The sequence below is a fragment of the Lynx rufus genome, unplaced genomic scaffold (genome assembly GCF_022079265.1).
Source record: "Lynx rufus isolate CCGP_SWC_20201006 ecotype Redwood Valley unplaced genomic scaffold, mLynRuf1.p SCAF_10, whole genome shotgun sequence".
NCBI lineage: Eukaryota > Metazoa > Chordata > Mammalia > Carnivora > Felidae > Lynx > Lynx rufus.
The window spans coordinates 52328262-52353835 of record NW_025814824.1 but is presented as its reverse complement, the minus strand read 5'-3'; the positions used below and the strand labels follow the sequence as shown (position 1 = coordinate 52353835).

At 37.3% G+C, this 25574-nt stretch overlaps 1 protein-coding gene across 1 annotated transcript in view; it reads right to left on the bottom strand.

Annotated features, from left to right (window-relative positions):
* LOC124524331 (uncharacterized) overlaps positions 1-25574 on the bottom strand; it is a 72970-nt gene that overhangs the window by 33162 nt on the left and 14234 nt on the right. Inside the window, 2 exon segments of the mRNA XM_047096543.1 lie at positions 4810-4881; positions 12243-12331. Of these exon segments, the coding sequence (XP_046952499.1) occupies positions 4810-4881; positions 12243-12331 (161 nt within the window).

Genomic DNA, 25574 nt, shown 5'->3' with positions numbered 1-25574 from the left:
ACAGTAGTCACATCATTGCTCTGAGTTTGAAGAATCTATTTTTGAGGAAATAGGTAGCATGGTCTTCTTCATAGACATGAAAATATCTTAAATTAAATAATCTGGCAGCAACATAAAGCTCACTAATGACAAGTTTATATGGTTATAGTGTCAATATGAGATTGCAAGCAGAAGCATTTAATTTTTGAACTTGTCATCAAAAGAGGTGTTGATGAAAATATTGAATAGTTAGATTTTATAACAATACTTCCCTGATAGAAGACAACCCAAATAAAATGCTTATTGTCCGCCAAAATTTCAAAATAGTTTAGGTGAAAAGAGTGAATAAAATTAAATGCCCTGGGATTGCAGATGCTATTTTTCAAACTGAATGTAGGTCATATTGCCTCTGTCTGTGTTAATGCTGTGATTCTAAGGGCAACTTGGTAATCAGAGATGGAGATAGAGGAAGGTGCTTTTAACTGGTCCCAACTACCTGCCACATTTCAAAAATGCAGTAAGCCTGTTCTGGAACCTACAAGTAATTCGTTCTGCTGAGTTCTCCCACACATCGTTTTGTAAAGCATTTCATGGGAAAACAAAATAAGAATGTTTTTTAATATTGCTTTTTTTTAAAACTGAGGGGGCAAAAAAATAAAAATAAAAATAAATTTTTAAAAAAGGAGAAAAAATTTGGGGCGCCTTGGTGGCGCAGTCGGTTAAGCGTCCGACTTCAGCCAGGTCACGATCTCGCGGTCCGGGAGTTCGAGCCCCGCGTCAGGCTCTGGGCTGATGGCTCAGAGCCTGGACCCTGTTTCTTATTCTGTGTCTCCCTCTCTCTCTGCTCCTCCCCCGTTCATGCTCTGTCTCTCTCTGTCCCAAAAATAAATAAACGTTGAAAAAAAAATAAATTAAAAAAAAGGAGAAAAAATTTAAAAAATAACTGAAAGGGCATAGACAAAATTTTGATATGTTTCATATTTTTTCTTTGTATTCTTAGAGATGAGATGGTCATACTTTTCTCTTGGCTTTTTAGGTACCAAGAACTGTGCCCCCACCAATGGAAAAAAAATGTGAACTTTCTTTCCATATTCCTGATTGAAGTGCAAAGGGCTTTACTGAAGGGATTCCAAGGGATAAATCATGGTCTTAAACTTTATCTAAGGTAATCAATTTGCATGTGTTATCCTAGAAAAAAAGTGCCTGTCGATGGATATAACCATATGCCATCCATCCTTGTGGGGGCATGGGGGTGAAATGCCTAGAAGTCTATCTTGGTAATATAGCAGGCTTTTATAGGTACACTTTAATTGTTTTAGCCTAGAGAAATTTCAGTGCTGCTTTATCTTGAAAGAAAAGATATAATAAAACCTTATACTTTAGAGTGCTTTCTTCTCATAATATTGGATGATATGGCACAAATATGACCTGGTTGTGCTTCACAGAGTCATTGAGCTTTAAGTATCAAATACTTTATTCCCCTATTACAGATGGTGAAAAATCATAACTGTAATAACCTCTCATAAGGGGACACAATAAGTTGATAAAGAAACTTAAAACTGAACTCAGATAAGACCAGACATTCTGACTTTTCTTCCATGTGTCAAAAAATGCCTTAATGTATATTTCAGAATTCAGCTTTAAAAAATTGGTGTTATTGATTCCTTCGCTTTCTTTTGTGAATAAGAGAGAGAAGGGGGGGGGGAGGACAGGGAGAGGGAAAGAGAAATAGACAAAGAGAAATCTAGTTCCATAAGAAATTAAGTACAATTATTATATACATATTTCATCATTCTACAATTGTGCAAATTCTATTTACTTAGATTTTCAATTATGAGAACTGAGTTACCTTAGTTACAAATGCCTCTCATTCCACAAGGCTTTTAATGCGGGGGTGTGTGCAGGGATGGAGAAGAAATACATTCAGTTGAATATAACTGTTAGTTTTGTTTAACTGGTAGTTGCACCGATATCTCATAATTATTATAATAAACTTTGAAATATATGAAAATCACCCTATATAAGGGAATTTCCATTAAATGAGCTCATTTATATTACTGTACCAAACAATCACAAAATTGTGAATGTGTGGGAGAGAGAAAATAATTTTTGTAGGTTTAACACTTAAAACATCATTTATTGTATGTTACTTTGTGTGTAAATATACAAATTCAATTCACACTGTTTAAGTAGGTTTGTCTTCATGAACTTGACCAAATTCTACATATGGCAGTATTTCTGATTCCTGACTTTGGAAAGGAGGTGAGTGTAAGGAAAGTAGCCCAAATCTCTATGATTTAGAGTTAGTCTTGGAATCAGTTTCCAGGGAGGGACTAGGATTAGTTTCTTTAATCCAATGAGCAGCAGGTTATACATTCCTGAAGGCCTCTTGGGAAAAGAGCTGGTTCAGAGAAACTCAAAACTAAGGATTGCTAATGAATTTCTCTTAGTTTTGATGTTCTAAAAGTATTACCTTATTTGTATAATAATGTTGAAAAATAGTCCCCACGCCTGAGTGGCTCAGTCAGTTAAGCGTCCGACTTCAGCTCAGGTCACGATCTCGCGGTCCGTGAGGTCCGTGAGTTCGAGCCCCGTGTGGGGCTCTGGGCTGATGGCTCAGAGCCTGGAGCCTGCTTCCGATTCTGTGTCTCCCTGTCTCTCTGCCCCTCCCCCGTTCACGCTCTGTCTCTGTCTCAAAAATAAATAAAACGTTTAAAAAAATGTTTAAAAAAAAGAAAAATAGTCCCCATTATATTTGATTCATTAAGACCTTGTTAAGTTATAAATGTCTATATTTTCAAATATTATTCCGAATGCAAAGTTTCTGGAGTACAACAGGTAATTATTTACTAACAGTAAATCCTTACTCCAGTTCCTTATGCACCAATTTCCTCCTTCTAGGACACTACAATGAGATCCAGATGAGACATCATGCTACCCGCAATGAGGTTTTTACTGCAGGCAAGGAACTCCAGAAATATAAATTTGGGTGCTTATAAAAGACAGGGGCAGGGAGAGCTATCCCTTCTCCCTTATTGCATCCAATTTGAAAAGTTCAAAGACATAATAAAATACAATTACTAAATGGAGGACACTAAAACCAGTACTTTTTGATAAATTCTAGGTATAACAAAGCATTATCGATTCTTTTTTTCTTTTTTTTATCTTCCTTCCTTCCTTCCTTTTTTCCCTCCTTTCCTTCCTACCTTTTCTCATCCCTTCCTTCCTTCTTTCCTTCCTCCCTTCCTTCTTTTCTTCCTTCCTTTATTTTTCTTTCTTTCCTTCCTACTTACCTTTTTTCCTTCCTTCCTTCCTTCCTTCCTTCCTTCCTTCCTTCCTTCCTTCCTTCCTTCTTTCCTTCTCTCCTCCCTTCTTTTGCTTGCTCTCTCTTTCTCTCTACTTTCTCTCTACCTTTCCTCTCTCTACTCTTTTTTATAGAAGTAAATATGTGTTTACTGCAACTTAAATATTCTCGAATGAAAATTCAGTTATGTCACTAAAGATATGGATAAGCATTCCTGAACATAAACATCATAAGTTTCAAACCAATTTGAGGTGCTATAAAGTAGTTTCAAATATAGTATACCAATTCATAGAAGATATTCATGATATTATTCATCCCTACCATTACCACAAAATATGGAGTCATAGATGAGATCCCAAGTTTTATGCATTAATATTTGTGACCTGAGGAAAATTGAATGTTCCTTGTGATTTTTTATTTTGATCTGAGTTTTCCTGTCTAAACATAACTTCCCCCAAGGTTTTTATTTCATTCACCCAAAGGACCCCGCTGCTTCTCCTGTAGGAACAATTCTCTAAACCAACCAATAAACTGTTCCAATTACACTCTCAATTCCTAGGCTGTTAAAATAGAAACCAATTTATTTGGGGTACAGCAGTCAAACAGTGCAACATAGTCACCTCCTCACTATATTTTTTCCAAAGTAGGATATTTTTAACCAACTAAACAGCATGGGACCCTGGATTCTCTGAAGCAGAAAAGAGCAAATGTGAAGGCATCTGCTCCTTACCAGACACATCCAGGATTTCTGTACTTCCCAAGTCAGCAACTGTTGTCTCAGTGAAGGCACAAAAACCTGACCCCATAACTCTTGTATAGTCTGCAACAGCTCTGTCAGCTGATATGGTGCACTAAATATGTACTTTTAAATATTAGAAATTGAGAAAGTTCAGCACTTGGTCAACTCCCAGCATGATATGACTACATGGTGTAGATTAGCAATGACACTTGGGAAGTTCCTTTCCTTATTCTTTATTAGAACTGTCCTTTGTAGACTGTTTCAGTGAGGATTCGTTTGATATCAGCCATATCAAAGAAGCAGCACTAACATGAGTGATATGAGATAAGGGAGTTATTAAAAGGAATTAAATCTTACTCAACTCATGGAAGTTGCTTGCCTCTGCATACGGTGACCCACCTGAAGTGCCTATGTAGGTTATGAAGAATAGCAATCAGAAAGAGAAAATGAGGGGCGCCTGGGTGGCGCAGTCGGTTAAGCATCCGACTTCAGCTCAGGTCACGATCTCGCGGTCTGTGAGTTCGAGCCCCGCGTCAGGCTCTGGGCTGATGGCTCAGAGCCTGGAGCCTGTTTCCGATTCTGTGTCTCCCTCTCTCTCTGCCCCTCCCCCATTCATGCTTTGTCTCTCTCTGTCTCAAAAATAAATAAACGTTAAAAAAAAATTAGAAAGAGAAAATGAGCATGCAGCAACACAAAGTAATAGCAAAGAGGAAGCCACAAGGACAAACTGAAACCACCTTCAATCTCAATGGCACGGGGTAACCTGTAGAAAATCTAGAAACCTCACCATGGAGCTGCACAGGTACCTGGCCCAGAGATAAAAGATGCTCGAGGAGATCCGGTGGAAGCACAGCATTACCTGAAAAGGGTGAGTCAGTAACACAGTGATAATTTTCATGAGTTGCAGAGTGTCTGGTGTCCTAAACAAACCTTCAGTATTGATGCTTCACTTCCACCTTTCACACTCATGCACATTTTCCTTTGGCCAACCCTAACCTGAGACCATACAGAGAAAGGGACTTTAGAAAAGTTTTGGCTTAGCCAAGCTGATACAGCACAAAACATCTGGAGTCCAACCTGGTCAAATTGACATCCATGCAAACATCTTTTGTCTATATCTAATTCCAAGTAAAGACATTAATATAAACCTTGCTTCTGCCCAACTTGACCCAACCATCCTTATACAATGAAATGTATGACTCTTCACGGTGAGAAATTAAATTCCTTATGTCATTATAAAAAATTCTGGAGGTTGTTCATTTCTCTTCTAGCAAAAGCACACACACCCCTTTTCTTAGTGAAACTTCTTTCTGATCCGTGCTTAATTCCAACATAAGGGCAACTGGGAAGCTGTGAATTCAATTTACTTGAATCAAATCCATTTACCCACAGACTCTGAATTTGGTTTTCATTTTGTTTCAAATTTTGACCCTGCAGCTACAAGAGATAAGAGGTTTGTTTTTATTTTTATTTATTTAGTTTTTTTCCTTAAGGGCAGTCATAGGAGGTTTCTGTTCCTTTCTGTGGACCTTGTTCTGGGAATTGAAAGCATTGAGTTGACCATTTTCTTTCCCCAAGTGCTCCAGCACATTTAGAAATAACTAACTAATGCCATCATTGTTCTATTCTTTACCTGTGGCAGCAAATACTTGGTTACCCAAAGACTTTCCTTTCATAGGCACTTGATTTCAGGTATCTCCAGGTTATAATTTAAGTAACTTTTTTGTCGCTGCATGTCATAAATTCTCAGTGTCCCCCTTGTCAGTGGCAACAGGGCCACTGATGCCTTTAACTCTGATCAGATCAAAAATTCCCATTCCAGATAGCCCAGAATTAATTCACATAACCCACCCATAAATATTCTTTCCCCTGGAACCACTTTGCTTATCAATTTCTGTACCAGCTAAGCTTTGATCAGGGAAGCACAATCATTAGAATGGTAAGGAATAAGCAATTTATTAGAGATTAGATTTTACAAAGTTGTGGGAATTGGTGAAGTATTCTGCAGAATGCTCTTCTTTCGGTGCCTGGGTGTATCCCTAAAACACTAAAGGCCTGCAGGGCCAATTCTCAGGAAGCATACCTAGACAGAAAGCAGGAAGGAGAGAATAAGGACAAAGTAGAACCCATGAAGACAAAGTGACACCCGTGTCTATCTTTCACCAGCTCCAATCTAAATAACACAGATCTGCAAAAGAAGCTGGAGATTTTTGCCACAGAACTTCATTCAAGCCTGGTGCAGGACGCAGGTAAGCTGCAGAAGGAGTCCAGGCAGGAGTTGAATTGTGCTCTCCTTCCTTTCTTCCCTTCTATTTCTGTTGTTTTTCTCTAGGCCATTGCTCTCAGAGGATGACAGCATAAATAGTGAAGAGTCTAAGCTCTTAAACCACCTTACTTTCATTGAAGTTTTCTGTCCTTGTTTCAAATCCAAAATCAAATAGCCTATCTGCCTTTTCTAACATTTGCTAAGAAAACAGGACCTTGCATTCATTTGGATGGTTATGATTTTGAGATTCTAGTATTTACATGCTGAAATCCCAAAGGAATATGAACTAAAGCATGCTTGTGGAGAAATGCTGCCTGTTTCTCACAATGTAAAAAATAGTTTTATCTTTTTCACTATAGAGCACAGGTATGAACTTGAAAGAAAAAGGGGCTTCTGAGGCATTTAAAGAAACTAGTAAAGTTTATTTTCAAAGGATTTTAAGTAATTTGATGGTCTGTAAGGGTCCTGAAAGTAAAGTTGTTAAAACTTCTACACATCAAATTCATCACAAGGGGTCCAGAATGCCAGATTTATCATTGAATGGAATTGTAGGTGTGACATAAAATATAATGAATTGTTATGATTAAATCCATATTTGAAAAATCTACCTACTAAAGGGGAAATAAAGCAAGAAAGTACTTGTCAAGTTTAAATCCATAAACTTAATTAATAAATCAAACAACTAAAGTATTAACTTAGCACTGAAATTACTAATATATGGTATTGTGTGAGAATTTACAAAAGTCCTAGACATAGTTCCTGCCTTCAAGCTGGCTCCAATCCACACAGGAAGCAAGATGCTTCCAGGAAGCAACATAGCAACAAAATACACTGTAATGTGTTCCTTTCTTGAACATCCCAATTTGTTTGCTAGCTGGATGATTCCCTTGTCTGTTTTGGTGCTGATGGAATTTTCACTGAAGACAAGATATCTCTTTTCTATGTCAGAAAAGAGTCTTAGTTTTGTTTGCTCTTTGAAATAAAGCAGTGAGGATTCAACTTTGCAAAAACAACACATACTTGAGCTCATATATATATATATATATATATATATATATATATATATATATAAGATTTTCTTTTTCCTTCAAGGGATGGAAGGACTCAAGATAAAAAGAAGTGGTTTCTGTATAAATAGTTGGGCCGCACAGCCACAGATCAAGACTTGGCCTCTTAGATCTCAGCACTAACAAAGTGACACCACTGGCCTCTCATGATTTGTGACAGTCATTGCATTTAAATTGTCTGAAACCAACACTACCCTCCAGCATCCTCCTCTTAAACATGAAAAGCCATTTATCAGCTCTGGCTGATGAGGCCTGAGATGATGCAAATCTTCCGCTGGCTTGTAGACCTCTTGGCGCCTGGATCTGTTCAGTGCCCCTACTCAGCCAATTTTCAGCACAGTTTAGTGTTAGCTGCACACTCTCATTCTTTGGACAGTTCAGACAATAATTTTTAGTGCATTTATGTTTACATATACCTGGGCCAAACCAATGTTGAATGCAAACTTCTAGTGCAACAGTTCATGTAAGGCCCGTGAGTTTCCCAAGTATTGTACAATAGAGCAGCAGTGGGAAACGGAGAAAGAAAAATGCATTGTGTTAAAATATAAGGATGGTGTCAGAGATAAGAGGCCCGAAGACTCACATAAGTGTTAAAATGTTGTTTTTGTGTGTGCTTAGAGAATAGCAGGTATTATCCTTCAGATTTTTACTGTTTGTACGGGTTGAAGTTAATTTATATTTTATTTTCTTTTTTTCTTTTTTCTTGTTTGACCATAAGAGACTCTTTTTTTTTATATATATATATGAAATTTATTGACAAATTGGTTTCCATACAACACCCAGTGCTCATCCCAAAAGGTGCCCTCCTCAATACCCATCACCCACCCTCCCCTCCCCCCCACCCCCCATCAACCCTCAGTTTGTTCTCAGTTTTTAACAGTCTCTTATGCTTTGGCTCTCTCCCACTCTAACCTCTTTTTTTTTTTTTTCCTTCCCCTCCCCCATGGGTTCCTGTTAAGTTTCTCAGGATCCACATAAGAGTGAAACCATATGGTATCTGTCTTTCTCTGTATGGCTTATTTCACTTAGCATCACACTCTCCAGTTCCATCCACGTTGCTACAAAAGGCCATATTTCATTTTTTCTCATTGCCACGTAGTATTCCATTGTGTATATAAACCACAATTTCTTTATCCATTCATCAGTTGATGGACATTTAGGCTCTTTCCATAATTTGGCTATTGTTGAGAGTGCTGCTATGAACATTGGGGTACAAGTGCCCCTATGCATCAGTACTCCTGTATCCCTTGGGTAAATTCCTAGCAGTGCTATTGCTGGGTCATAGGGTAGGTCTATTTTTAATTTTCTGAGGAACCTCCACACTGCTTTCCAGAGCGGCTGCACCAATTTGCATTCCCACCAACAGTGCAAGAGGGTTCCCGTTTCTCCACATCCTCTCCAGCATCTATAGTCTCCTAATTTGTTCATTTTGGCCACTCTGACTGGCGTGAGGTGATACCTGAGTGTGGTTTTGATTTGTATTTCCCTGATAAGGAGCGACGCTGAACATCTTTTCATGTGCCTGTTGGCCATCTGGATGTCTTCTTTAGAGAAGTGTCTATTCATGTTTTCTGCCCATTTCTTCACTGGGTTATTTGTTTTTCGGGTGTGGAGTTTGGTGAGCTCTTTATAGATTTTAGATACTAGCCCTTTGTCCGATATGTCATTTGCAAATATCTTTTCCCATTCCGTTGGTTGCCTTTTAGTTTTGTTGGTTGTTTCCTTTGCTGTGCAGAAGCTTTTTATCTTCATAAGGTCCCAGTAGTTCACTTTTGCTTTTAATTCCCTTGCCTTTGGGGATGTGTCGAGTAAGAGATTGCTACGGCTGAGGTCAGAGAGGTCTTTTCCTGCTTTCTCCTCTAAGGTTTTGATGGTTTCCTGTCTCACATTTAGGTCCTTTATCCATTTTGAGTTTATTTTTGTAAATGGTGTGAGAAAGTGGTCTAGTTTCAACCTTCTGCATGTTGCTGTCCAGTTCTCCCAGCACCATTTGTTAAAGAGGCTGTCTTTTTTCCATTGGATGTTCTTTCCTGCTTTGTCAAAGATGAGTTGGCCATACGTTTGTGGGTCTAGTTCTGGGGTTTCTATTCTATTCCATTGGTCTGTGTGTCTGTTTTTGTGCCAATACCATGCTGTCTTGATGATGACAGCTTTGTAGTAGAGGCTGAAGTCTGGGATTGTGATGCCTCCTGCTTTGGTCTTCTTCTTCAAAATTCCTTTGGCTATTCGGGGCCTTTTGTGGTTCCATATGAATTTTAGGATTGCTTGTTCTAATTTCGAGAAGAATGCTGGTGCAATTTTGATTGGGATTGCATTGAATGTGTAGATAGCTTTGGGTAGTATTGACATTTTGACAATATTTATTTTTCCAATCCATGAGCAGGGAATGTCTTTCCATTTCTTTAAATCTTCTTCAATTACCTTCATAAGCTTTCTATAGTTTTCAGCATACAGATCCTTTACATCTTTGGTTAGATTTATTCCTAGGTATTTTATGCTTCTTGGTGCAATTGTGAATGGGATCAGTTTCTTTATTTGTCTTTCTGTTGCTTCGTTGTTAGTGTATAAGAATGCAACTGATTTCTGTACATTGATGTTGTATCCTGCAACTTTGCTGAATTCATGTATCAGTTCTAGCAGACTTTTGGTGGAGTCTATCGGATTTTCCATGTATAATATCATGTCATCTGCAAAAAGCGAAAGCTTGACTTCATCTTTGCCAATTTGGATGCCTTTGATTTCCTTTTGTTGTCTGATTGCTGATGCTAGAACTTCCAGCACTATGTTAAACAACAGCGGTGAGAGTGGGCATCCCTGTCGTGTTCCTGATCTCAGGGAAAAAGCTCTCAGTTTTTCCCCGTTGAGGATGATGTTAGCTGTGGGCTTTTCATAAATGGCTTTTATGACCTTTAAGTATGTTCCTTCTATCCCGACTTTCTCAAGGGTTTTTATTAAGAAAGGGTGCTGGATTTTGTCAAAGGCCTTTTCTGCATCGATTGACAGGATCATATGGTTCTTCTCTTTTTTTTTGTTAATGTAATGTATCACGTTGATTGATTTGCGAATGTTGAACCAGCCCTGCATCCCAGGAATGAATCCCACTTGATCATGGTGAATAATTCTTTTTATATGCCGTTGAATTCGATTTGCTAGTATCTTATTGAGAATTTTTGCATCCATATTCATCAGGGATATTGGCCTGTAGTTCTCTTTTTTTACTGGGTCTCTGTCTGGTTTAGGAATCAAAGTAATACTGGCTTCATAGAATGAGTCTGGAAGTTTTCCTTCCCTTTCTATTTCTTGGAATAGCTTGAGAAGGATAGGTATTATCTCTGCTTTAAACGTCTGGTAGAACTCCCCTGGGAAGCCATCTGGTCCTGGACTCTTATTTGTTGGGAGATTTTTGATAACCGATTCAATTTCTTCGCTGGTTATGGGTCTGTTCAAGCTTTCTATTTCCTCCTGATTGAGTTTTGGAAGAGTGTGGGTGTTCAGGAATTTGTCCATTTCTTCCAGGTTGTCCAATTTGTTGGCATATAATTTTTCATAGTATTCCCTGATAATTGTTTGTATCTCTGAGGGATTGGTTGTAATCATTCCATTTTCATTCATGATTTTATCTATTTGGGTCATCTCCCTTTTCTTTTTGAGAAGCCTGGCTAGTGGTTTGTCAATTTTGTTTATTTTTTCAAAAAACCAACTCTTGGTTTCGTTGATCTGCTCTACAGTTTTTTTAGATTCTATATTGTTTATTTCTGCTCTGATCTTTATTATTTCTCTTCTTCTGCTGGGTTTAGGCTGCCTTTGCTGTTCTGCTTCTATTTCCTTTAGGTGTGCTGTTAGATTTTGTATTTGGGATTTTTCTTGTTTCTTGAGATAGGCCTGGATTGCAATGTATTTTCCTCTCAGGACTGCCTTCGCTGCGTCCCAAAGCGTTTGGATTGTTGTATTTTCATTTTCATTTGTTTCCATATATTTTTTGATTTCTTCTCTAATTGCCTGGTTGACCCACTCATTCGTTAGTAGGGTGTTCTTTAACCTCCATGCTTTGGGAGGTTTTCCAGACTTTTTCCTGTGGTTGATTTCAAGCTTCATAGCATTGTGGTCTGAAAGTATGCATGGTATAATTTCAATTCTTGTAAACTTATGAAGGGCTGTTTTGTGACCCAGTATATGATCTATGTTGGAGAATGTTCCATGTGCACTCGAGAAGAAAGTATATTCTGTTGCTTTGGGATGCAGAGTTCTAAATATATCTGTCAAGTCCATCTGATCCAATGTCTCATTCAGGGCCCTTGTTTCTTTATTGACCATGTGTCTAGATGATCTATCCATTTCTGTAAGTGGGGTGTTAAAGTCCCCAGCAATTACCACATTCTTATCAATAAGGTTGCTTCTGTTTATGAGTAATTGTTTTATATATTTGGGGGCTCCGGTATTCGGCACATAGACATTTATAATTGTTAGCTCTTCCTGATGGATAGACCCTGTAACTATTATATAATGTCCTTCTTCATCGCTTGTTACGGCCTTTAATTTAAAGTTAATTTATATTTTGTATGTTACTTCAGTGTGGTTACTTCTGTTTTAAGCAGGGAAGTGGATAAACTCCTGATAGAATCAAAGAAATCAATTTAGCAAGTTTTTTAGATTATATACTATTTTTCCAACACTGTGATAGATTCTAAAGGGGATGTAATCACAGTATATATGTAAAAATCCTCCTGGATTTTAAAAAGCCTATGAACCTGGTAGACACTCAAGGTTAATAAACATCAATGTGCAGAGTTAAAAACAATAAAGGACCAAAATACATGGTTCTGAGAAAATACATGCTTTTCTCAGAGAAGGTTTCCACTAGGACATGGGCCTTGAACTTATACTGACCTGGAAGCTGCAAGGTCAGATCAAGGATGACAAAGGTCCACATGTTACTTCCATTTTGGAGTTGCCATGCCACAGGTATCCAGAGTGAGCTGAGCAGACAAAGAAGCAATCAAGAGAATGCCCCAGCAACAGAATGGAGCATGAGGTGGGGGCATAGGTCTCTTTCATTGCTATGGCTTTCTTTGTTCATGACAACCCCCAACTTTGGGTCTTGTGCTGGACTCATGTCCTCTTAGCACCACCGGTCTCCTCCCTTCAGACATGTGACCAGTCCCTGGAGGTTCCTCCATGAGTGTACTTCCTCAGAAGGCCTCCTCCAGGTTGTGGGCAACTACTATTGTCCATTTTCAATCCCTTTTCTGTCTTCTCCTTAGAAACCCTAAATAGAGAATTCCCTGCCCCCTAGTATTCAGATGGTGCCTAATAAATATTTACTGAACAAGGTGTTTAAAGGAATGATGAGTCTATGGTATTTTTTATTTTATTTTATTTTATTTAAAAAAATTTAATGTTTATTTATTCTTGAGAGAGAGAGAGAGTGGGAGCTGGGGAGGGGCAGAGAAAGAGAAGGAGACACAGAATCCAAAACAAGGGCCAGGGTCTGAACTGCCAGCACAGGAGCTCAAGCTCACAAACTTTGAGATCATGACCTGAGCTGAAGTCGGACGCCCAACCAACCGAGTCATCCAGGCACCCCTTTCTGGTATTCTAATTAAATTTTTATTCTATGTTCTTCCCTTTGGGGCCCACAGTGCTCTAGGCTTAAAAATGTCATTTTGAATTAGGGATCAGAATGCAGTTTGGAAAAGAGGACAGAGCGAAGAAGTAACTGACCTCAGAGTTAGAGTCTTTGATGCCTGGAAGACCTCCTACAACTCTGGATCTAAGATTGTGGCAAAACCTCTTCTATCCACACAAAACCCGTTTGGCAAAATATATGATTGTGCTAGATGTTGCTGATGTCCAGTTACATGCTCTTCACCACATGGATGTGACCATCTCCAGCTCCTAAAAATGTGGGCAATCCACATTTATCCACAGTTGCATATTTCCCTTGAGAATGGTCCATGCATCTCAGCCACCTGTTAGACAAATGCCTGGGAAGCTATGCATTTCTCCCAATAGGAGGTCTGCAAGCAATACTGAGTCACAAAGAGTGCAAACATTGCCCCTATTTCCTGAAAGAGGGCCAGTCTGCAGTGCCTTTCATGCTCCATGGTCTCTGTATGATCAGGTGGAGGCTAGACTTCAGCTGGACCAGTGATGGTCACATTTTAGTGAGTAACAGAATCCCCTGTGGGGCTTGTGAAAACACCAATTACTGGACCCCACACACAGAGTTTCTGATTCTGTAGATCTGGGCCTGAGAGTCTACATTTTAGCAGGTTCTCACATAATGTCAATGTTGTCGATCTGGGGGCCACATTTTGCAAATCGCTGAGCTGAACCTGTATCTTTATCTTCCTCCTTCCCTGGTCTTTACCTGCTTCACTAACTCTCTTCTTGTTTTCTCCTAAGAGCACTTTCTCAGTGATTCAGTAGCATAAAAATCCCTATCTCAGGCTCTACTTTTAAGGAATCTGACCAAAAAAATAATCTATGTTGTATTAGACATGCGAGACTTTAAAACAATGTCCTTTTGCATATGTATGTATGTACCCATGATGAAAAGCAGGATTGGGACCTGGAAAAAATGTGTCACCTAAATTTATTGAAGGCTACATGGGCTCTTTGTACACATGAAGTCACATTAGCAGTAATAGCCAGGTTTCTTTAGCTTAACAGTTCTTCCTGGAATTGCTCCTGTGACTCTTGCTCAGCAGGCATCAGCACCAGTGCACTGAGGCATCTGTAGTTGCTAAAGGACATGAAGCTTAAAGAAAAGTATGGGAAAGAGAGATAGGAGTGAAAGCCTCTCTCCCATTTGTGTTAACCCTGTTAGAAGGATCACAAAGCACTGTTACAGGTGACTCCACGTTTCATAGAGCTTATTGAAACTGTTCTTGCAGAAATGAATGTCAGTCCCCTTTTCCTCAAACCCGAGCTCAATCAATGCAAGAACGTAGAAAAGTCACAGTACTGTTCTCAAAATGCTTCTTGCCTCTCACAAATCAGCCTTCCTTCCTGGGTCATGCTTATTTGACTTCTCTCTTTTTAATCTCAGGTTGTGGTTTCATAGAAGTCCCTCATTGCTCATGTAAACGCATGTGGTGTGGACTTACCCTTATGATTTCTCTAAGTCTCTCTGAGATTCAGGCTGGGAACCACTGTACAAACTTGATTTGTACCAGACATGGGACTTCATAGCTTCTTTTCTGTAAAGTACTGCCTTATGCTGATTGTCCTGATTAAAATATATATCTATATATATCTATATCTATATCTATATCTATATCTATATCGATATAGATATAGATATATCTATATAGATATAGATATAGATATAGATATAGATATAGATAGATACATAGATAGATACGTAGATAAATAGAGCACCTGGGTGGCTCAGTTGGTTAAGCGTCTGACTTTGGCTCAGGTCATAATCTCACAGTTCATGAGTTCAAACCCTGCATCAGTCTCTGTGCTAACGTCTCAGAGCCTGGAGCCCACTTCAGATTCTGTGTCTGCCTCTCTCTCTGCCCCTCCACCACTCACACTGTCTCTCTCTCAAAAATAAATAAACATTAAAAATTTAAAAAAATTATAATAAAATAAAAAAAATCTAGATATAAAGTAACAAGAGAGTAAAACTCATTATATGTATTTGTATGTATATAATTATGTGTGCATACATATATATGAATATATATGTATACATATGGGTATACACTCATGTGTATATGGGTATATAAGTGTGTGTATAGATATATACATATATACATATATAATATAGATATAGAATTATATAGAGTTAGTGAAATGTGAATGAATCAAACCCCACAAGGCACCTCACTATTTCTTTTTCCTTCTTATATGACTACCCAAAGCTCTGAGTCCACTCCAAGGATTCAGTGCTAAGAAAGTAAATCTCCTACTCCTCACATGTCAAGAACTCTTAAAAATTACTGCCCTACATTAAGGAGGGGCACAAAGCAGCAGAAATATGACCTGGGTTCATAGAGGGTATAGAGGAATTATTGAAATCTAAAAATAGAAAGGTAAATCCACACAATGTTAGTATGTTTCTGTTTCATTGTGTGGCTGGTTTTTTAACTTCACTTTTTGCAACTTTCTATAAACTTTCTTCTGGACAAACATTTAGGAACCAGTATACCATCAGTTAATCTCCCAATTAATTCACATATATTTGGTTGCAGAACTTTCAAAGCTGAAAACCATTTCCCCTGGGGGAACCATTCCACTCTAAGAAATCCACTGAAATCACTAAGATAGGCTTGCTACCAGACAAAAGGAGCCTTGGGACTGATGTTTTGGTACAATTCAGAACTTGATTACATATAATTTTGTTGCCATCATTTTTAAGCCTTGGCCAGGATTGGAAGATCCAGGCATTCCGTGATATTTGAAGGCTCTAATCAGGTAACAAAAGACTAACCCTCCTGAATAATCTGCTATATGAATGAGAACAATTTAACTACTTGTGACATTTAGCAAGTTTTTATGTCTTAACCACCAGCAGGAGTCTTGCCCTGTTTAAAAGTAATTTGTGATCACATCCTCCCTTTATAGAGTGAATATTATATCCTGTAATAGGTGACTATGCCCTCACACAGATTATAAACCTCCACAGTTTAGGATCTGGAGGAGCGATGTTAGGGTGTCATGGAGTAGTTTATAAAATAAAAGTAAATATTTGATAAAATATGATACTGACAAATAAGTCTTCTTTCACATCGTCAGAAAGTTTGTGAAAACTTCGGCATCTCCCAAAAACGTGCGTGAACACAAGGGTGTGACTTTAAGTCTTCACAGTCTCAGACTCTTTCCGTATTAAGTACAAATCTAAACCATACTGCACCTGTTACCTAATGTTGTTACTTTATTTTGTCTTTCAGAGACTGTTTTGAAGGGGCCATGCTTTATTTAATTGAATTAAATTCTAAATCGAGCTTCTGTATAAACTGCTGACAGATTATGATGTGCTACCTCATAGGCTTTATCTGAGAAGAAACAGGATTAAATTATGAAAAGTATTAGGAAGTAATTTAACATGTCAACTTAGTTCTAGTTGCTTTGGGAAATATTTTGATGTTTCAGTTTACTGGTTCAGTGAAAACATATTTGATGTTCATCATGACTGTTCATAAGCACAGTGCAGGAAAACATGAATTTTCCCTTTTACGGAACAGGATCAAGGGAAAAGATCTCTGGGCTGGGCAGGTGGTCGTGAGACATTATTATCTCATGGCATGCCATCAGTCTGGTCTGAATATCACCAAATGTGGCAAAAACTATTCCCTAAATTTGGAAACTAGCTTAATTTCGCTTAATGTCATTTTTTTATGTGTTGTTACATAAGATAACGTGACAAAGATTTTTTATTACCTCTCTTCTTCTTTCCATTAGTAAATGGATTTAGGAAATCTCTCAAGTGCATGAAAGGCCCTTCAACTAGTTAATTCCTCTGAGAATTTGCAAGTATAATAAGCAGGATTCTCACCACAAACTTGAGAACACAATAGCTTTTTTACATAGGAATCTATAAAGATTAGTGAGCAATTGTTTGTATCAAAGAAAATGAGAGTCTGTTGGAGTCAAATCAGACATTGACCTGTTACTGGTTGGTCACGTTATTAGTCTTTCAATAAGCCCGGCTATGGTGATACTCTTTTACAAATTGATCTAGTTCATATAGAGGAATTTCAATAGCATCATATTGAACATGACATAATATCTATCAATACTATTCAACAATGTCTGTCTTTTAGACTCACAGTTAATAAAATGGAACATAACAAGCTTGCTCAAAGAAAGCACTTCCTTTTTTAAAATTGTCTAAAACCCTAAACTGCTATTTAGAATGTTAATTTTCAAGCCATATGTAATGCCCAAAATAACTAATTGTGAATCTGATGACTTTATAATGCAGCTCATAACTTTGTTATTTTAGGAGATATTTAAATATTTTCAAGATAACAAATGTATCATCCTTCTGAAAAGATTATAATTTTATAAATAGCGGTATATGTTTTATTTAATTCTAAGGGCAACTTATGACTGATAAAAACAAATACCATTGACATGTATTATTCCCTATCATTGTACTAACTATTTCCTTGGAAATTATAGAACCAAATAGTTAAAGATGATAAATAAATCATACAATTGTTTCAAGGATTGGAGTTCTATTTCTAAAAACATGTAAAATGTTTTCATATATCTGCAAAATGTTTAAAAAAACATATTGAACAGTCATGTATAAAAAAATTGACCATGTACCAAGTACTGATATAGGTATTCATGGTCTCTACTTTCAAGGTTTCAGTTTAGTAAAAAAGAATAAAATAGACTTAAAATGGAACAAGTTAATGAATAAAAGAGACTAATATAAAGTGACATACAGAAGATAGAACCATTACAGATTTTCTGGTAAATTTAGAGAGCACTTCACAAAGGAAAGGAATGGCATTTGCGCTTAGAGAAGCAGTATGCTTTATGGTTATGGTTTTGGCCACTTAGGTTACATTTCCAGCTTTACCACTTATAAGCTATACAGTGAGCCAAGTAACAATCTTTCTGTCACTCAGAAACTCAGATGACATTAATAGCACCTTTCTCGTGGGTTTTGTAGGATTAAATGCATCCAAACACATAAAATACTTAGGACTGTGGTTGACACATAGTGTTATTTAAATGCTTAATAATATGGGGCACCTGGGTGGCACAGTCGGTTAAGCGTCCGACTTCAGCCAGGTCACCATCTCGCGGTCTGTGAGTTCAAGCCCCGCGTCAGGCGCTGGGCGGATGGCTCGGAGCCTGGAGCCTGTTTCCGATTCTGTGTCTCCCTCTCTCTCTGCCCCTCCCCCGTTCATGCTCTGTCTCTCTCTGTCCCAAAAATAAATAAAAACGTTGAAAAAAAAATTTTTTTAAATGCTTAATAATAATATTTGGACAATGAGGAATATTTTTTTTGTGAGATAAACATGGGAAGAATACCTCAAACAAAGTCAACAGTATCAACAAAGGTGAGAAGTTAGGTGGCTCCTTAATTCATGAAGGCTCTTTAATCCATAGGATTTTGAGGATTTTGTCTGATGGGTATATAGGTGTCCAGGAATCATTAAACAATTTTCTGGCATGTTAAGAAGCTTATCCTTGAGCCATTTTGCAGCAAAAATTTGGGGGATGTTTAGATTTCAGGCAGACAGACTAATTTGGAAACTGTTGTGATAGTACAGGGGTTCGAATTAAGGGAGTAAGAAGGATGAAAAATTAAGGAAAGTAAAAGGGAGATTTTATAAGTGGAATAAATTCAAGATGATGACTCTTCAGAGTTAGGGGTAAAAAAAAATATAGGAAATATATATTTATTTCCTGCCTACATTCATTTTAAAAGTATAAACAATGGGATGAAATTTTATTTATTAAAATAATTATGATAAAGGATGGAACTGTGACTTCAAAATGTTTCAAAAGAAAATATTTAAAAGATGGCATATTAGTCAGCCCAAGCTGCTATAAAAAAATACCACAGCCCAGTGGCTTAACAACAGAAACTTATTTATTCATAGTTCTGGGGGCTGAAAATTCCAAGATCAAAGTTCTGGCCAATGTGGTTTCTGCTGAGAAGACTCCTCCTGGCTGGCAGATGCCTGGCTGCCTTCTCAGTGTGTTCTCACTTGCTAGAGTGAGAGGATGCACTGGTCTCTTCTTATAAGGACACCAGTCCTATCAGATTAGAGTTCCACTTTTATGACTTCATTTAACCTTTGCCACCTTTTCACAGGCCATTTTCCCGAGAACAGTGACACTGGAGGTTAGGGCTTCAACCTATAAATTTTGGGGAGACACCATCCAGTCCACAACAAAAAGGTTGGCTGAATTACCTTTTTAAAGTTAAAGTTTCTTTTTTTAGTAGTTAGTGTTTAGGAAAGGAAGAATGCATTGGATGGAAACTTCATCCTGGAATCAGACTGGAGTTTTGTAACTTAATATTTTGTTCATACAGTTCATTAATTTGCATGAGTTCCATCATGTAAGTTGAAAAATTGTACTACTTATCATATTGTACAATTGGGACATTGCAAAGAATGAAAGTTAAAATGTTTCTTTATAAATTCAAAATTTTTTAAGCTAGCCACAAAGAAAGAATTTATAAGTAAATGCCATGATTCATAAATGTAATGCATTTTGAACTGGAAAGGACAATTGGGTGTGTTAATTTAAATTAATGCTGTCTACCATTTTACAAGAGGAGAAAGGGAAGCATAGAGAGATTAGGTCACGATCTAATCACATGGTCAATGGCAGCATGAGATCCAACCCTGGAACCAGAATTCCTTGTCTCCTTGTCCTATGCTTTGGCCAGCACACGTCATGCAGCTCTAGCTAAATTATGGATATTTTGATGTGAAATTCCTATTTCCTGCTAATCAAGCATTTCAAGTACTACCTAAAATATTCATTTTAAATGCTCTTTCCATCTCATTCCATCTGCTGTTTGAATGTTTTAAAAACCAAATAGAGTCATTAGAATGTTGACTTACTTATTTCTTTTAACATCATTACCAGGAGATTCTACATTTCTCTTATAATGGGAGATATTAGGCCTTCTCCACCAATAACATTGACATTAATATGGGTCATATTTATAGGCTTGGGGAAGTAACAAAATATACGGCTTCACACCACTGTCGTCTATCATGGGAATAAAATCAAGATTATGTTTTATGTAGTCCCTACAGTTGCTGACACAACCTGTTGGGAATTAGTGTTCCTCAATAAAGAATCCACTGAGGCAGTCCTCTGTCCTTTATGGTGTTCTTTCTGGACGAATCCTGCAGCTAGAATTACATTCAACTCATTTTCCCCCTCTTTAGAGACAGAGGAAAGAGGCAAATGCATTTTGTTTTAAAGTCATAACCATTTCAACCTGGAAACATTGAATTTTTCATTTTTCCTTCCAAATATAAATGAAAATAAATAGGTGGAATTCATGCTTTAAGTCAAATATTTTACAAGCCTATGGAAATGAAGGCAGAGCATAAGCACTTCTATTTTATGTATTTTCTTAATTGCTTAAACTGACCAGATATCAAAACAAATGCCAATGGTCCATCAGAAGTTTGCTGGAGCCAGTGACTCTCACTGCCTTTGGAGAAATGATTGTTTATCATTTCCTCCCAACCCATCTCTTCCCAAGTGTGCTTTCACTGAAGTCACAGTGGCCCCTGAGATTAGCTGTAGTGGGAGTACTTAGTCCATGGACATCTGCAGTTGCTATAAATTAAGATTGTGTTATTATCATCATCATCATCATCAACATCATCAACATTCTTATTACTTAATTTTAAGGAGAGCTGGTTTACCAGCACACCACTGCCCCCAATCCGTAGTACCTGGCACAATGTGCACATATTCTGTCTCACCTTGACAAAGGGCTCAGAATTCCATCATGTAACACAACATGTGTGTTAAATACATAAAAGAGAAAAGTTTCATCTGCTTATGATGCTATGATAGAAACCAGAGCTGTAGAGGCTTTGCTCTGAGACTCAGCAAACAGTACCAAGATTCTTATCTTACTGCACTGTCTACAGCCATCCATTTTATTGGAACAAGAGGATGAATATGGAAGATAAAGAGCATTTGAACTTTATTTTATTTTTATTTAAAGAAGATATTTTTAAGAAGGTTCATGAGTCCTATTTATACCTATTGTATCTATATTAAGAATAATACCTAATATTTGTAGGTAGCTTTGTTCTCTACAGTAGTTAAGATAAACTTTCCTTGTTTAATACTCAGAGCAGTCTTGTGAGCCAGATATTACTGTTCCCATTTCATATATGAATATATAGAGACTCATAAAATGATATACAACATCCAATTCAGAATTTCTATCTTGATATCCAGTGTTTTTTCCATCACAGCACAATAATCAATTACTTACGTTATGTAAATTATGTTATTCAGGGTGTACAAAAAGATTAGTCAAACTCTTACTAATTGGGTGACTGATTCAGTCGGTTAAGTGTCCAAATCTTGATTTTGGCTTAGGTCATGATCTCACAATTGGTGAGATTGAGCCCCATGTTGGATTCCTTGTGCTGACATCATGGACCCTTCTTGGGATTCTCTCTCTCCCTCTTTTTCTGCCCCTCCCCTATTTGTGTATGCTCTCTCTCTGAAAATAAATTAATTAATTAAAAAAACTCTTACTAATAACTGGCACTATCTTTCCTATTCAACAATGTTCTGCAAGACTAAAACAAAATACATAAAATAAGCAGCCCTTCTCCAAGAGTCCTCATCAGAGTAAAATTTGCTCTTGCTAAAATTTCACAAAGTATTGGCATTGTCAGAGCATAACTGAAATGTGTGTGTGTGTGTGTGTGTAGCAACTGGTGTATAGGCATTTTTTGGACACATTAGAAATAGGACTCATAGTTTCTTCTTCATTTCTAAATTGAAATATTTCAGATCTTTATAGTTTAATCTGTTTTGAGACAAATTTCAAAACTCAACTGACCCTCTGTGTTCTGCCATAAGGCATAATATGATGGATGTATGCCTCTTATACTCCTCCTTGTAACTAACTGTTGTATGTTATTTACAGATTAACCTATGTGACCGAATGTTTGCATTTCTTGGGAATTCAGAAGAAGAAGAAGAAGAAGAAGAAGAAGAAGAAGAAGAAGAGAGGGTGGGGAGGTAGGGGGAGGGGGAGAAGAGAAGAAAGAAAGAAAGAAAGAAAGAAAGAAAGAAAGAAAGAAAGAAAGAAAGAATCAAATAAGGTTATCAAAATTCAAGAGAAATATAAAAATTTCTGACAACAGAAACATCTGTGAATCTATAGTCTCTATAATAGAGAACAATCCTTGCCACTGTACAGTTATGCAAAACAATTTAAACCAGGTATTATGACCCTGGGAATTCTTAGATCATGAAAGAGAGTCTTTGGGAATATAAAAAACTCTGGCATTCAGAAAAGTTTTAGTACACCTGACATTTAATATAGATATTAAAAATGTATAATATTGCCAATTATCTATTATGATGGTTTACATCACAACTTAAGAGTAGACCATTAATGACCTTGGAGGTCACTTGGTCTTTCCTCCAGATTTACAGTGAGAATACTGAGGCAAAGAGTGGCTGAAAGTCATAAAGTTTATTTAGTTAAGTGAGGCTCCATTCTTCCTTAATTCAGTGCTCCTTCTTCATTACCAAATGTGACAAGACTGTCCTATTCATGATGTATCTGATGTAAGAAATGCAGAAAAATTGATTAGTTAGTTGTCAGTTAAGTCAGATAATTTCTCTAGCCAAGAAGAGACTTCTAAAGTTAGTATAATTTTTTGGAATTATAATGAAATTTTATTTAAGTTTATTTATTTTGAGAAAGAGAGTTCTCTATTGTGCTCACACTAGCAAGTAGGGGAGGCTCAGAGAGAAAGGAAGAGAGAGAATCCCAAGCATGCTTGGCACCCTTAGTGCAGAGCCTGACATAGGACTTGATCTCATGAACTGTGGGATCACAACTTGAGCCGAAATCCAGTTGGACGCTTAACCAACTGAGCCATTCAGGCGCTCCTGAACTGTAATGAAATTTGAGAAACATAGGCCTGCCAATCAGAAAATCTGAATTTGGTCTTGGCCTTTCTAATTATAAGCTAGGCTCTGAAGCTGTTGAACAATACTAGCTCTGAGGATTGTGAAAATCCAATAAGAAAATGTATATTATGTTGGAAAATTGTTAAGTGCTATCTAGACAAAGGATTATTGCTGATATGATTGCTTTAAAATGTTAGATATTGGGTAAACATTAACACCTACAAAAATACTTGCTAGAAGTAGTCTCTAGAAGCTTTTCATTAGGAGTGGGAAGCCAGTACTTACTCTCCTTTTAGATCCTTAGACAAGCAATGAATTATTATTGGGAAACCAAACATCAGTCAAAATAAGCTAACAACTAGGAGACTTTTGGAACTTTTGTCTCTTGTATATAGGTATCTAAATATTACATTTATCCAAATCATGCATTTAATTACCATTTATAAAACAAATGCTGCCATACTGTTGCTGTTTCAATCAGTTTTTGAAAGAAACTGGTAAGGGAAGGTGGATAATCTAGGTCCCCAGCTTGAGCTTCCCAGGTGATTGTTCCCAGTCTATATAGAATTTGAATAACTTAAAGTGGGACATAGGACTTCTTGGTCAGAGCACACATGCAGCACTATTTCCTTTCCATTCCCATTAGATGGTGTGAGACCTGATAGGGACATATGCTTTCCATATTTCCATCTGACTGAGCTCTGACGTCACTGGTGCATGGAGCTAGAGTAGCCCAAGGAGCTAACTGTCTCCTGTCAAGTTAATTGGCAAAAGGCAAGGGGAGTCAAGTCCCAGGCCAGGCAAATACTATGTCTCCCAGTGGATGCTAATGTCATCATGTGCCCTTTGCCAATCATTCAGTATGAACTCTCCCATTCCTCTTTTGTTCATATGCTGGCTTATTTCATTGTATTCTTACCTTGAATATATATCCAGCAAAGTTCTGGTTTCTCTAGCAACTAACCTTCCAAGGAGAATGCAGTTTGTATCCTCAAAGTCTAGTAAAGAAAATATTGAAAGAAGAGACATGGTAACAGGGATTAAAAGCACAGACCTGGGAGTAAGACCCCTAATGCTTTATTACTCTGCTTTCTGGGTAGCTCAGTGGTGAGGAGGTCTCTGAGAAAAGTAGAGATTTAACCTCTTGTTGCCTTGGTTTCCTCATGTGAAAGTGTGGTTAATAATAGTTCCTACCACATTAGGTAATAATGCACACAAAGCTCTTTTTGTAAAGTGAGGGACATCTAAACCAATCTCTACAATGTCATTTTGAAACCTTTTAGATTTCATAGTGTAATACACAGTGCATTAGGCAATCTTCTAGATCAAATTGCTAATTTGTATATTGTTCAACTTATGAAATTCTGAAGACAGGGTTTGCAAAATAACTTTGTACTATGAATGGCATACTTATTAATATTTAGGCACGTTAAGTCTTTCATCCTTACAAGGTAATGTCCTTGAAAAGCACCTCCTGTAAATATGTGCTAGGAAGGTTGGTTTCTAGACTAAAGTAATTTACACAATAATGCATCTTACTTAATATGTCTTGTGTGCTGCTTATGGAAAATCTATACAATTATTAAAGTGATGAAATGCTTTAGCCATACTGTAGTTACCTTAGGAACTTGTTGCAATGTAGGTTGTAAATAACTGCCTCTTTTAAATTCTGAAGCAATTAAAAAAAGGATCATAACATATAGGCTACTTTAAAATGACTTGAAGAACCCATGTTTTGGTAGTTTAGCTTCATTATAGTAATATTAAGTTAGCTGTAACATACTGCAATTATGGTAATTTAATAGTTACCTTTTCTAAAAATAATTTTCCTAACTCAATTACTTTTTAAAAAGTAAACTCTTATGTATTCATTTGTTGAAAAATATAATACCTAGCATGCTTTGCTCTACAAAGGCACTACTCTAAGAAAAATAATAAAGTGACAACAAACTCCCTGCCCTCTTGAGTTTAGATTCCATTGGAGGAGGTAGACCAAAAAATATTCCAAATACATATTAAACACAGTGATATAAAATCATAGACAGTGACCTGGGGTTTGGAAGTAGGGATGCAGGAAGGTTTACATGGAGGTTTACAAGGGGAATGATGGGAGGTTTATTTAGAGAATGCATCAGAAAGTCCCCTCTGTAGAGGTGGTATCTGGGCATAGATTTGAACGAGGTGAGCAGGTCATCAGAACATGTTGGGGAAAATTACTTCAGACAGAGGAATAAGATATTACAATCTCAGGAACAAAACGAAGGCCAGGATAGCTAGAGTTACTATAGCTATAGATGTGGCATAATCTGGTGTAGTTTCCAAAATTTGTGCTAGTTGTGTGCATAAAGGATGGAGTAGGATGGGAGCAGTGAAGGAAAGAAAGGCAAGTGTGGAAATTTGAGACCAGTTAGGAAGAAACTGCTAGAATCTAAAGAGATATGCTGGTAATCCAGTCCAGGATCATAACAAAAGTTATAGTAATTAGCCTTTGTCAAGGTATGTTTGGGAAGAAAAATTCACAGGTCTTGAGGACTTCCTTAAATCTAGGAGCATGGGATATCTGGAGATCTCCTTTACAAATGACAGCAGGTAGTG